This window comes from Taudactylus pleione, unplaced genomic scaffold (genome assembly GCF_031769625.1).
Source record: "Taudactylus pleione unplaced genomic scaffold, aTauple2 ptg000154l, whole genome shotgun sequence".
In the NCBI taxonomy this organism is placed as follows: domain Eukaryota; kingdom Metazoa; phylum Chordata; class Amphibia; order Anura; family Myobatrachidae; genus Taudactylus; species Taudactylus pleione.
This window is the reverse complement of record NW_028284556.1, coordinates 4,712,507-4,727,408: the sequence shown is the minus strand read 5'-3', so window position 1 is coordinate 4,727,408 and position 14,902 is coordinate 4,712,507. Positions and strand designations below refer to the sequence as shown.

General features: G+C 48.8%; 1 protein-coding gene across 2 annotated transcripts in view; it reads right to left on the bottom strand.

Moving 5' to 3' along the window:
- The window catches only part of MTHFD1L (methylenetetrahydrofolate dehydrogenase (NADP+ dependent) 1 like), a 202,970-nt gene that overhangs the window by 81,391 nt on the left and 106,677 nt on the right, over positions 1-14,902 (bottom strand). For both annotated transcript variants that reach the window (XM_088474356.1, XM_088474357.1), the window contains exons 17-18: positions 14,379-14,455; positions 10,947-11,087 (exon numbers count right to left, since the gene is read on the bottom strand). In XM_088474356.1, the coding sequence (XP_088330482.1) occupies positions 10,947-11,087; positions 14,379-14,455 (218 nt within the window). The remainder of the gene's footprint in view (positions 1-10,946; positions 11,088-14,378; positions 14,456-14,902) is intronic.

Below are 14,902 nucleotides of genomic sequence, written 5' to 3'. Positions count from 1 at the left end.
AGTGTGCAACCGCGTTAGATATGGCACCATGTAGTGTGCAACGTGGTGTCAAGTATGTGATAGCCCTCACAAAGGACCCTCTATTGTACCTCTATGACAGGGTACAGAAGAAGAAAGGGATATTTATAACTGACAGTAGAGAAAAGGAGAAGTTAGCTCTACCACAAGTCACATAAAAAACCAGAAAAAAAGAAATAAATAAAATTTCTGCAATGGGCTCTAATAACTACACAGACCACAGTGGCTGGTAGGAAATAGCGCTGTATGACCTGGGCCTTGGGAGATGTATACAGGCAGACTGGACCCAGCGATTCCCGTAGACTAGCTTGCCTAATATGGCTGCTGTGTATCTCTGAGGGGTCAGGAGGGTGAAGGAGGAGCAGCCCAGGGAACACCAGGACTGCAGTGGAACTGCGCCCTGAGATGGCCAGGGGTTGCAGGGAGAGCACCTTTTTTCCCTGGCTGACGTTAACCACCGGGCCCCTTGGCCTTAATTATGCCTCTGCGCCAGTACGTTAATGCCCCGGTGTTCTAGTGGAGTGATGGGCTGCCTCCCCAGTGTCCACATCAGCACCTCCAGTCTGTCTCCGGAGACCGGAGGCAAGACTGCACTATTATGCGGGTCCCCGCAAACAAGGTTCCACCTTACCTGTCCCCTGGATTCCGGGCTGGAGTCTGGGGGTCCGGGGAGCTTGCTAGCCAGTCCCCCTCTGAACCCCGCTGGGAGTACCTAGCACAGGCTTGGAGTTACGGTGCCGCGGAGGGGTGATGGGGTAGCAGCACAGACATCCGGAGGACAGCCTGGTTCTGCTCACCCTTCTGGTAGAAATAAAAATTTAAATAAAAGCTTGGGTTGCATAAGGCAGCCCCCTGTAAGAATGGTGGTCCGGCTCCTTGCCGGACACCAACAAAACTGAAGTGCCCATAGGCTGTGGGCGGGGTATAGGGGGAAGGACCGAAGCATCCTGGGATTGAAAAGCATTGCTGTTGGTGTCCGGTCCTTCAGGTCCCACCTACACCACAATGTCTCTCTGTGGAGCCCTATGGACCCTGAAGAAAGTAAAGATTCCAGAGCCCTCTTGACCCCCGTATCTTAACTAGAAAGTGGCTCTACGAGCCACAACCGAGGCAGACTATGCTTTTGAAGCTAGGAGCCCAGCATCTATTGCAGCTTCTCCCAGATAGGAGGCCAATTCCCGTATGTGGGAGATCTATGTTAGCTGTTCTCTAGTAACATTTGGTAGATTAACAGCTCCAGGCATTGAAAATACTGCTTTAAGACATGTTTACATTTTTCTAATCTGTAGGGTCTATGGGCTCTATTTATTAACATTATTTTGACTAAAATAAAGTGAAAAAGGGTGTTTCACCTATAGTTATTACAGGGCAATTGGAGTAGAATTCGTAAAATTCTACTCCAACCACCAAAGTATCACTTATTTTTAGTAAAGCAGATCGCATTTCCCATAACTGTAATGGGAAATGTGATCCGACCAGAGTTACTAAAAATAAAATGTGAAAAAATATCGGGAAAAGCCGTGTGATAATAACGCCACCTGGGAGGTGGCGTTATCCAGGGTCTCCCCCGGTTACCGGACTCCTCCCCTGCTCGGGCAGAGAAGAGCCGGTCCCAGTAATCAGCTGTGTGGTCTAAATAGACCGCAAGCTGATTACTGTAAAAATAGTAAAAAAAAAATAGTAAAAAAAAAAAATGTACTTACCAGACTCCAGGGACCGGTGATCGGGCCTCCGGTGATGACTCCCCTCCGGTCAGCTGGTCTCCCATAGTGCACTGCTGCCCGGTCATCAGGTGATCGGGCCCCAGTGCAGTATGGGAGATCACCTGACCGGAGGAATTGAGTACATCACCGGAGTCCCGGAGCATGCAGGTAAGTGTAATTAAGGGAGAAAGGGGTCGCTGGGGGTCCGCAATCGCGGGGGCGGGGCTTAGCGCCAGGGGGTAGCAGCGGCGACCGGTCGGCGCATGCGCGGGCACTTAATCACTTAATCCAGCCTGTATAAATTCCTGAGGGGACAAGCCCGCCAAACAGGATCTACCTGAAACCAGCAGAGGGGCCTCAACCTCCTGTTTCCCTTTACCTTTTGCATATCAATTATAAAAGGTAGCAATGCAATGTAATGTAATGTGACAGCCTTCAAAAAACAAGAGATATGGTAAGAACTTACCTTTGTTATCTCTGTTTCTACGAAGTCCATAGGGTCCACAGGGTTGACCTTGGGGTATAGCTGGATCTGGATCCACAGGCACCACGCAGTTAAAGCTTTTGCTGCTCCCAGGATACACTGGGTCCATCCTTCTCTATACCCCGCCCCCGAGCCACAGGCACCTCAGTTGGTAAGTAGCCAAGGCCGGAGGAGGAAAAAAACAGAGAAGAAAGACTGGAACACACAAGATCCATACTCACAGAAAGGGAGACTGAAAACCGGTGACCAGCCACATAGCCCATATGAAGCCAGGTGCATCAGGGCAGGCGCCCTGTGGACCCTATGGACTTCGTAGAAACAGAGATAAAGATTACCATATCTCTTGTTTTCTACTTCAGGGTCCATAGGGGGTCCACAGGGTTGACCTTGGGGATGTCTCAAAGCAGTACAACTAAGGGCAGGGACGCTCCTGTGCTGAAAGGAGAATCCGGCACCCGAAGGATGCATCTTGAGAAGCGAAGGTGTCAAAAGCATAGAACCATAGAAAGGTCTGGATGGAAGACCATGTGGCTGCCTTACACAGCTGAACAGCCGAGGCGCCGTGGCTAGCAGCCCACGAGGGACCCACAGACAGAGTAGAATGAGCCGGAACAGGCAAACCCTCCTGTGCATATGCCTCACAAATAACCTCCTGTGCATAAGCCTCACAAATAACCAAACGAAGCCAATGGGCCAAAGTTTGTTTGCCGGCAAGCCAACCCCTCTTGTGAAAATCAAAGAGGACGAACAAGGAATCAGACTTCCGAATGGAACTAGTCCGGTCTACATGAACTTTAAAAGCACAGACCACATCTAAGGAAGCCTCACCAGCCAAGAGATCGGGTGACTGAAATGCCGGCACAACAATTTCCTGATTAGTGTGGAACTTAGAAACCACTTTAGGTAGAAAACCCGGGCGAGTGCGAAGCACTGCCCTGTCCTGGTGAAAAATCAGAAAAGGAGGGTGACAGAAGAGCGCCCCCAATTATGATACCCTTCTGCCTAAAGCAATCGCCAGTAGAAAAGCAGTCTTAACCGTCAACCATTTGAGTTCCACCGACTCAAGAGGTTCAAATGGAGGACCCTGTAAGGCACTAAGGCCCTGATTCAGAGCCGGACGCTGAATCAGGGCCCTCCTCCATTAAAATGGAGCGTCCTCCTGGACGGTCGTATAGCTGTGGGTCACCACCCACAGCATATACGAGCGTCCAACAAGATGGTCGCGATGGTCTTGACCATCGCGACCATCGGACTTGCGAGTGAAACCCTGTGGTCGGGTTTCTGAACCACAAGCCCTGGAGTGATTTTGGCTCTATCAGAGCCAAAATCACTCCCACTGACATCACTAGTGATGTCAGTGGGGCCGGCTTCAGACGGTAGGCGTTCCCATGGGAACGCCTCCGTCTGGCAGGCACGCCCCCGGCACGCCCACCAAAAGGGGCGTGCTGTCAATCAACATCGACAGCACGCCCCCTTTGGTGCGAGACCCGGAGCGATGGAAAGTCCTTCACTCGCCGGGTCTCGCGCATGCGCACGACGGAGCTCCCTCCGTCGTGCGCATGCGCAGTGGGGACCATCGACCCACTTGCGAGCGTACTGCCGCTCGCGAGTGGGTCTGAAAGACCCCCTAAGTCCCAAGGAGCCACTGGGGTAACAAAGGGAGGCTGAATCCTGAGAACACCATGGAAAAAGGTGTGGACATCTGGCAGAGTAGCTATCCTACGCTGGAACCACACAGATAGTGCAGACACATGAACTTTCAAAGACGCTAGGTGTAAGCCTAGGTCCAAACCAGACTGAAGGAACGGCAAAACTCTAGAAACATGAAACGTAGTTTCTGGACTCATACCATTGAAAATAAGTATGCTACACTCTGTGGTAAATCCTGGCAGAAGCAGGCTTGCGCACCTGTAGCATTGTGCCGATGACTGAGCTGGAAAAACCCCGGGACCTCAAGACGGATGTCTCAAGAGCCACGACGTCAAAGACAGACGACCCAGATCCGGGTAAAGGCAGGGCCCCTGAGACAACAGATCCCGACGTTGTGGCAGAAGAAACAGAACGTCGATGGAGAGGCTCCAAAGATCAGAGTACCAAGGACGTCTGGGCCAAGCCGGAGCCACCAGCAGAAGCGTCCCACCGTCCTGTTTGAATTTCCGGAGGACCCGAGGCAGCAGTGATATCGGAGGGATTAGATACGCCAGTTGAAACGTCCATTTCACTGACAGCGCGTCGACCAGGCTTGCGCCGGCGTCTCTTGTCCTGGACCCATACACAGGCAGCTTGTGATTGTGACAGGAGGCCATCAGGTCCACCTCCGGTAGTCCCCACCTGTCCACAAGTAGTTGAAATACCTCTGGGTAAAGAGACCATTCCCCGGGATGCACATCGTGACGGCTGAGGAAGTCCGCTTCCCAATTGAGGACTCCTGGAATAAAGACTGCAGAGATGGCTGGAAGGTGGCACTCCGCCCAAGACAGAATGCGTGACACCTCCAACATTGCTGCTTGACTGTGAGTTCCCCCTTGATGGTTGATGTACGCCACCGTGGTGGCGTTGTCGGACTGAACTTGCACTGCCCTTCCTTGAAGAGCGTGGCTGGACAACTGGAAGGCCCTGTACACGGCCCAAAGTTCCAGAATGTTGATGGGAAGAACCGCTTCTTCCGCCGTCCTATGCCCTGAAGTGAAAGTGGACCTGGCACTGCCCTTCAACCCGAAGACTGGCATCTGTCGTGAGCAGAACCCAGTCCGGGATCCAAAAGGGGCGACCCTTGGCGAGATGTGATGTCTGAAGCCACCAAGCAAACGACAGGCGCACCTCCGGAGACAACACTAGCATCTGAGTCCTGATCCGGTGTGGTAACTCGTTCCATTTGGATAGAATCAGCTCCTGCAGGGGCCTGGAATGAAACTGGGCATACTCCACCATGATGAATCATGGACCCGAGAACTCTCATTGCCGAGTGAACAGACACCTGGGAAGTCTTCAGACAACTGCTCATTCATAGTTGTAGAGAGGAAGCCTTTTCTGGAGTCAGAAAGATACTTTGCTGACGAGAATCCAGAAGGGCTCCCAAATGAACCATCCTCTGTGACGGAATGAGGAAGGACTTCTTCCAGTTTATCAGCCAACCGTGAGCTTGCAGACAAGCGATCGTCAGGTGCAATTGTTGTAAAAGTACCTCTAGAGAGCCTGCCAGCAATAGGAGGTCGTCCAGATACGGCAGAAGCAGATGGGCAGCCATGACAGCTATAATTTTGGTGAACACCCTTGGAGCTGTGAAAAGGCCAAAGGGCAGAGCCTGAAATTGGAAGTGAAGCTGATGTATAGCAAACCTCAGATAACGCTGGTGTGAATGTGCTATAGGAACATGGAGGTAGGCGTCCTGGATGCCCAGGGTGACCATATAATCTCCCGGTTCCATAGCCAGAATGATGGAATGCAAAGTTTCCATCCTGAATGGGGGCACTCTGAGGAACTTGTTCAACGATTTCAGGTTGAGGATAGGCCGATGAGACCCATTGGGTTTCGGAACCAGAAACAGAGAAGAGTAGTAACCCGTCCCGCGTTGAGAAAGCGGAACGGGAACAACGACCCATGCTTTCAGCAAGGACTCTATGGCTTCCTAAATCTGCAAGGCCTTGGTCTTGTCCTGAGAAAGACTCGTGCAGAAGAACTGTTGGGGGGGTCTGTGACGGAAGGAAAGGGCGTACCCCTGAGAGACCACTTCTCGTACCCAAGCATCCGTGGTGGCATTGCACCAGCAATGGGCGAATTGAAGAAGTCGGCCTCCCATGCTAGGATCCCCCAGAGAAAGGCCCGTCCCATCAGGCTGAAGGCTTATCCTCTGGCTTGGAAGCAGGGCGTCTAGTGCTCCAGGCCTGCTTCTTTGGTTTAGGGGCAACTTTGGTTGACGGCTGCTTCGGGAAGGACTGACCCTTGGACTTAACCTGAGTACGAAAGGACCGAAAGGCTGAGGTCCTAGCCTTCGAAGGCGCAGCTGCTGATAGCAGAAATGCAGATTTAGACTTTGCCAGGGTAGCAACAATTTTGTCCAGGTCAGGACCGAACAAAAACTCCCCATTAAAGGGTAAGGCCTCCAGGCCCTTCTTGGAATCCGCATCCGCTCTCCAAAACGAAGCCACAAAGACCAGCGAGCAGAGACCGCTGCCGCCGAAACTCTGAATGTCAGAAGACTGGCATCCAAAGACGCTTCTCCAATATAGGAAGCAGCGTCCCTAATCTGTCCATCTAAAGCTCTCTGAACCTCCAGAGCTTCTTCAGGAAGAGTATCTTCCAGTACATTGGCCCAGCTGGTTTCCCACTTTTTGCAATAACTTGCAGGAAACGGATAACTAGATGCTAAACGTTTCTGTGGCTGGAACCTCTTACTAGGCGACTGCCAGGCCTCCGCCATATGATCAGTCAGCTGGTCAGATAGAGGAAAAACAGCCGAAGTCACTTTTGCCTGCTTAAAATTTGGATACTTTGACTTCGGGGCCGGGGCGTCATCCTCTAAATCAAGAATGGACCGCACCGCCTGCACGTTAATGGAAGATTTCGTCTCCACTTCCCGGGCAGGGGAATCCGAATCAGAGTCCTCAGGCAATTCCCCCTCATCCAATGACGCATCTGAGTCTGATAGCTGCGCAGACTGGGATGACATAACAGTGCGTTTAGACGCCTTTTGAGGTTTGTCACTATGCAACAAAGTTTGAAAGGCTGAAGATGAGGCCGCCAAACTCTGGACTGAACTGGAGAACACATCTACCCACGGTGGTTGACCCGCCTGCGGGAGACCCTGGAAGGGAATGACTGACTGCTGCGTCACCGGAGGAGACTGAATATACATAGGGAACCCCGTGTATGGATTATCAGCCTGAGGCCCAGGGGGAGACTGCAATAACTACGGTATACCCGGAGAAGGGGGGATGGCTGTTTGAGGTAACCCCTATGGGGGAGAGCAGTCGGGACCGCCAAATGGTCCGCGATGGAAGCCAGCACTTGAGAAAACACCACCCAAGGAGGATCCTGTCCCGAAGTTGTGGGGTAGAGGGACCAGGTAACTGACGGCACCACACACACAGCCCATCCTGTGATAATCTTCCATATTTACCCCTGCAGCGCAGAGTCTGCAGGAGAGCAGAGTGGGAGCCGTGGAGCGCTCAACTTCCTCATCAGACATGATAAAAAAATATATACACAGATATATATAGCAACACAGGGAAGCTCAGTGTTTATTCTTGGCGCACCCACAAGCATGCAGCACACAAGCCCACAAATATGGCACCATGTAGCACACAACTGTATGTGACCGACCTCACAAATACATGAATTTATATAAGTGAGGTCCAGGAAAAGTCCTTCCCACACACACCTGTCTAGGCTGTAGGAGAAGGAAAGGGATAGTTATAGACGGACAGTAAGTAGAAATAAAGCACAGACAGTCAGCACTAGCAAAAGTCACATAGAATGCAGAAAGTCAATACTCACTGCACCTTGTCACTACAATCAACTGCCCAGATTCAGTGTCTGGGAGGGCTATAGTTCTGTGTACGCTGTCCTTTAGCAGGGCAGAGGTACACAGGGGGACCTGTCCACGCACTGCCTGGGAGATCTGCGCTGCCGCAAGCAGTGACCCGCGTCTTACCTTATCCCTTATCCCCGGCGTCAGAAATGAGAGGCAGTATCAACACAACACTAGCAAACAGTCACATTCAATTTAGTTGCAATAGACCCTCAATCAACTACTCAAACACGAGGCTTGGTAGCATATAGAGCACTATATACTTGACCCTGAGGAGAGGTATACAGGGAGACTGACCCACCGATAGTGGACTGTGATCGCCTCATATGAACGAGGAGTGTAGGAGGAGCGACCCATACGCACGAAAACCTTTGATGGATTTGCGACTGGGTCAGGAGAGAAACTGTCAGGGGAGAGCCTACCTCCCCTGAACTGCGTTAACCAGCCGGGTACGCTGGCCTCATGGCAGCAGAAGCATCTGCTGCTGATCCCCAGCGTCAGGCGATAAGGCCCCGGTGGTCTAGTGAGGGAGCGGATGGCCCCAGGCCCTCACTGCAGCGGCTTCCAGTGCATATCCAGCGCCAAAAGCAAGGACTGCTGTGTGCGATTGCCCGTAAGCGAGGAATTGCCTTAACAGACATCTCAGTGCTTCCGGTTGCAGCCCGGGTGTCAGCATCACTGCTAGCATGGTCTGCTGTGACCCACTGAAATCACCAGACATGTTACTGGTGTCGCGGCCCGGCGAAGGTAGACTGAGTCGCAGTGCAGGCGTCTTAATTCAGGCGCTCTGTACTGCTAACTCAAAAACATAGAAATAAAACAAAATAAAAGCTTGGGACTGCATGAGCAGTCCCCTGTTACAAATGTGCGCCTGAATCCTGCCACACCAAACAAACAACTGAATGCCTGTGGCCAGGGGTGGGGAATATGTGGAGGAGGACAAAGGGCATCCTGGGAGCAGAAAGCTTAACTGTTTGGTGCCTGGAACACTCCAACCACATTATCCCCAGCTATATATTCTCCACAGAGCATGTTACAAAGTTCAGATCAGGCACGGGCATAGATAATATGTGGCACATGAAAATGCTGCTGATCCATTGTACAGCCTGCTGCGTTGCCATCCACATCTGCAAATGGTCCAGCATCAAATACTTAAATTCTCAAATTACAAGAGCACCCCTTTCCTTACCTGCTCCATTTTTCTTCTAGCATCTTCCTAAAACACCCCCACTTTTTTAAATTAAACTTATTCTATAGTGTTAAGTGCACTGCCAAGTAGGTAGACTCCAGTGCTTAGAATGTAGGTGGCTTCAGTGGACTTCTTCCTCTGGCAAAAGAACTGTCAGAATTGCTCAGACACCCACTGAAACCCTAACTTTCCAGCCATCCCCCATATGATTTAGATTAAATAATAGTGGGAACCTTCCACCTGGGTCAGTACTCCACTCCTGTTTTCTCTTACTGACCCATGTGTAACATTAATAGAATTTGCCCTAAGCCAGCCATGTGAAACATGAAGCCCACAGACCAACGCCTAGTATTACTGTACAAGGTATCACAACCCAGACAATGGGTGTCCGGAAAAGCTCAGGACCGTCCTCACAGCCTGTGACAGCCTCTCTACCTATTTGGGAGTGAGCACCACAATGAGTTGCCATGTCAGAGGGGGGGCAGTGGCATCTTTGGCTGACTGATGGGGTGGACGGATATAGGCCCTCATTCAGAGGCGCTCGCAAAATGCGAGCGGTCGCTCTGAATGAGGGAGGCCGCTTGGGTTTTGAAGTGCGGCCTCATGGTCGCTAGCTAAGCTGTGGGTTACCACCCACAGCTTTAGCGACCGACCAGGTTGTTGGTCGCGATGGTTAAGACCATCAAGACCATCGGGGCTTGCGACGAGACCCTAAGGTTGGGTCTCGGCAACCGCAAGCCCCAGGGAGCTTCCTGCTCTGATCGAGCAGGAAGCTCCCCACGAACATCATTACTGATGTCACTGCGGCCGCCCACAAAACAGCAGGCGCCTCCGTTTGTGAAACCACCCCCCCGCCACGCCTACAAAACGGGGGCGAGCTGTCGATCAACATCGACAGCCACCCCTTTTGTAGTGAGCTCCGAGTGAGAGAATTTCTCTCTCGCTCCGGGGCTTGCGCACGCGCAGTGCGGCCGCTGCGCGTGCGCAGGGCCTAAACATCGACCCACTTGCGAGCGGGTCTGAATGAGGTCCATAGAGTGCTGAGCTGGCTCAGCTACCGTGGAGACGGAGGAGTGCTGCCTGGACCTGTGGTTGGATAGGCAAGGCTCTATCAGTGTGTGTCTGTGATCACTCAGAAGGCACGTGTGATGAATGATGATGATGGGCCTTGCGCTCACATCTGGGCTGCTGGTAAACTATAGATGGCTGATGTGCTGGCATAAGGGGGAAAGCACAAGTGGCACATGAAGAGGGCCTCTCTGGCATATATAGGTGCATGAGGGGGACTCTGATTCCATTTAAAAGGACATGAGGAGGCTCTGGGTTGGCATGTAAAGGTGCATGAGGGGTACTTTATTGTAATCTGGCAAACAAAATGGCCTTAACCCTATTGAGGTTTTGGCCATATACCACGTCTCCAGGTCATGCAACCCGTCCGAGAACAGCCATCTAAACTTTACATGTTCCCTAGCTTGGCTTCAGGGAGGACTTCAGTTTTACAAGGCCTCCCTAAGCCATCCCTAATCACAGAGTACTGTAAGTTACAGTGTGTATAGATAATGTCGCACCAGCGCACTGAAAGCAGCAGTAGACTTGGAGCACAAGTCTGCAATTTCCCTACTGCTCATGCGCAAAACGCCGGGAAAATGGTCGCAGTGGTCATTTTCCAGGCGTTTTTGTGCAGCGCTGCTCCAGCCGACGTGGGACTTCGGAGAGGTAAGTATTAAAAATTATGGGTGCAGTGAGTGTGGTGTGGGCCCCCTGAACCTAGGGGCCCGTTTGCACCCATTTAGTTGGTTTTTTTTGTAAATAAATTACTGTTCTAGTCTGCATTTTGGGAGAATTGTTTTTGTGTAAGAATTTGTATCGCACTGTGACATATACAACGCTCAGTCATACAAGAGAGTTGTAACTGAGCAGTGGTTGAGTAAAAACAAAAAGGGCACAAAAACAATATGAATTCAGCTCTGAAGTACATTAATACAATTACATTGTAAGATGACTAGCAGGAAAAGAACATACCAAATCTTCTGCAGTTACTGGTTGTCCTTTTTTATCATTGGCTACCACCATCCTCCCAAACCTCTTCTTCATATCGTGTAGACTGTCAGTTAAAGCAAGTATAGCCATGATTTCACTTGCAACAGCAATGTCAAACTGCGCCTAAAAAAAATTAATAAATAAAATTAGTTTGAGAAAAATTCTCACAAAATATTTAATGATTTAAAAGATTCAATAAATAAACATTTTTATCCATTAATTTCAAAGCATACAGAAAAAACACATTACTTTGACCACTTGTGAGGTCACAAGATCATTTCAATCAAAATTACATAATGTACAATCAAGAACTTGTAGTTCATAACATCTTGGAAATTCATCCCCAGTTTTAATACACAGATGGAAGGCAAACACAAATCGTGTCCCTAGCACAGGGTATTGACACAAATACAAATTAAAATGATAAAATGTTGGTTTGGTTTTGTACACTTAAGACGTCACTGACCTAGGCACATGGCATATTAAACTTTACTCCAGGGAGATAGTTCAGCCAAGTAAGTCACACAATATACCAGTAGATGGTACAGACTAACCAAGTTTACAAATATATTCAACTGAAAACCATTTAACATATTGTGGAAATACCTCAATTCAGAATTTTAACAGCATTGCCAAGCTTGGCCTAGTAAAGACCAATATTTGCTATATTCAGGGAGAATTTCCCTCAACTGCGTCTCAAACCCAACATCAACAGGTTTTTAGGCTACTATCCTCAAATCCAAGAATGGTGGCAAAATACACAATATGAGAGGGGCCAGTCATAGGACTCTATATGGCTGTCGAGGCAAGTATTATGTACTCTACAAGAGTGTATATAACAAAGGTTCACAAATAGGATGGAGTTATATTGATAAATTATTCCCTGAGTATATATTTTGCATATGTAACCACTAAAATATATATATTTTTTTTTAAATTTCCACAAGAATTAAGTTTTCCTTTAATTATATTATTGCTTTTATTACTTTGCAGAACCTAAATGCAGCATCAACATACAGTAAATATATCCCTCATTACCAGGGTAGGGAATTTTTTTTTTTTTTTTTAAAAGCCGTCGTTATGGGTCTCGCACCAAAGGGGGCGTGCTGTCGATGGTGATTGACAGCACGTCCCCTTTGGTGGGCGTGCCGGGGGCGTGGCTGCCCAGGCGGAGGCATTCCCATGGGAACGCTGATAGAGCCGAAAGCACTCCAGGGCTTGTGGCAGCGAGACCCTACCGCAGGGTCTCGTCGCAAACCCGATGGTCGCGATGGTCTTGACCATCGCGACCATCATTTTGGCCGCTCGCTATAGCTGTGGGTGGTCACACACAGCTATGCGAGCGGCCAGGAGGCCGCTCCAAAAAGGAGAAGGGACGGCCCTGTTTCAGAGCGAGCGCTCTGTAAGAGCGTCCGGCTCTGAATCAGGGCCTGATATCCATATAAGACTTATTGCACTTTTCATTGTTATGTAATCAACCTTGCGAGTAGATGCTAGGAGTAACTAACTGCTCAGCAATAATGCAAGATGCTCTTAGTGACCTGATTTAACAATATAAAGAGAAAAGGACAGCTACACAACATATTCTGGGACTGACACTTTTCCTCCATAGATAATACTTGGTAATAGTAAATCATTTTACTAAATTTATTAAAACTATCCCCAATCGCCACCAACTTTCCAGAACACTAAACAAAACCAGATAGCAAATGAATTATAGATGTCTCTTTAGATCAGGGATGGCCAATCAGTCAGAGGCAAAGAGACAAAAAATAACTATGGTCAAGTTAAAGAGCCGATCGCATGAGCGCGCCAAAAGCGTGCACACATTTTTGTGGGCACGCCTTTGGTATGACATTCGCAGGAGCATGACCTTGTGTCACACCCCCGTTTTTAGTCACGCTGGGGGCGAGCCCAGCACATTGAAAATACACAATTTATATAAACTCCCCAATATAACTTTTACACTGTTGAAGTGAAAGAAAAAGCCAGAGCACATTGACATAGCCACGTTCACATAAAATACACAGAAACAAGTGAGATCCACATAAAATACATTTCAAATACACATCCACATAAAATACATATTGAAATCCAGAACCACATGAAATACATATTTAGAAAACCAGTGCCCATTATGCAGTGCCCCCCTGCAGTTGTGCCCATTAAGCAACGCCCCCAGTAGTTGTGGCCCTTCTGCAATGCTCCCTGTAGTTGTGCCCTCTAAGGTAGTGCAGGGGGTACTAGCGCCCCCTCCCGGCCCAAACCCCTATAAAGAAACTTAAACTGTCTTAATGCTGCACAGCTCCACGCTGTCAGGGCTCCAGAGTCCCGCCGTCGCTTCCGCTGCCTACTGGATCTAACCGGATCCAGCAGGCGCACTGCATTACTGGGAACGCTGGCCTCTGAAGCAATCAGAGGCTTCTTTAATCTCTGATCACTACAGAGACCAGCGTTCTCAGTACTAGTGGGATTCTGCCAAGCCGGGAGCCGCATCGGAAACTCCAAAGAGCCGCTGGTTGGCCACCCCCGTTTTAGATGACAGAAAGTATTGTGTGTCGTATAATAGATCAACAATGTTTAGATCAACAGTCAATAGGTTGACATGGTCAATATGCTGACAGGGACAAAGCTCAAATGACAAAAGGTCACCAAGTTCAAATGGTCGATACAAAAATGGTCAACTTTTTTTTTTTTTTGTAATTTAGCCCTAAACCTAACCCAACCACAATTGACTTAGCCTAACACTCCCCCCTATTGCCTAACCCTAACCATCCCCTCCGGCAGCTTAACCCTAACCCACACCCATAACCTTAGAAATGTAAAAAAAAAAAAAAAAGGATTGACCATTTGAACCTGTCGACTATCTGCACTGTCGACCGTTTGTCAGTCAACTTATTGCCTGTCGACCTAAACATTGTCGATCTTCCATCCGGATACCGAAAGGGTCTTCCATGCCATAGAACAGGGACGTTTATAGAGAGGAGGGGGCCTGTGTGCAGTCTCCGTCACGGGCCCCCTTCCCCCCCGTCCGGCTGCGCACTGGGCAGTGCGCAGCCAGCGCCGCACTTATGGACTCTGGGCAGTAGAGTGTGCCCAGAGTCTATAGCGGGCCCCCACCCTCCCCGGACACAGGGGCCCGTGTGCACCGCACACCCTGCACCCATTATAAATACACCCCTGCATAGAGGATTGCGGAGTCTTGAAGAACAGAGGAAAACAAACTATTTACAACACTTCCTTTACTGCACTTATTAGAAAGTGGAGATTACACGTAATTTTGGAGGTCATGTTTGAAAAATATAACCCCACAAAATGCAAAGCTAAAATTGAAAATTCACTTACATAACATAAATGCTATCATGGCTTGATCATTGCTGCTTCTAAGAGCACTTTAGTATTGCATGGAGTTACCTGCCGTGAAAACCCTTTCTCTGTGTTTGCTTCTCCAATGGTGATTTTCCTAAGAAATCTATCATTTGTGTCCAACACTATGGAATAGAACACAAAGTCCAAAGTGTCAATTCAAAAGACATGGAGGTACAATCAAAACACACAAGATAATGCAGTAAAGTTTCATGTAGAAATGGAAACAAAATATTTTTTAAATATTATATAAATAAAATCTATGTATTCACACCTATTTGTTAAAAAAAACATTTCACTTCCTGTGACCAACACAGGCCAACAATCCGACATTCAGTGTAAACGTTTTTTAACTTTGCATAAATAAATGTAATATTTTATTACATATTTTGTCCTTGGCCCCTGGGTGCAGTGCAACTTTTCTCTCTCTTGTATTTATAAATATTGAATCAGCCCTAACATTAACCATCTATGTACCTATCTCACATACCGCTGATTAGGGAAGCCAATCCCAAGTCGTTTCTTCAATCCTGGGATTCCCAGGATTGAGTTGGTCAATGAAAATATTATCT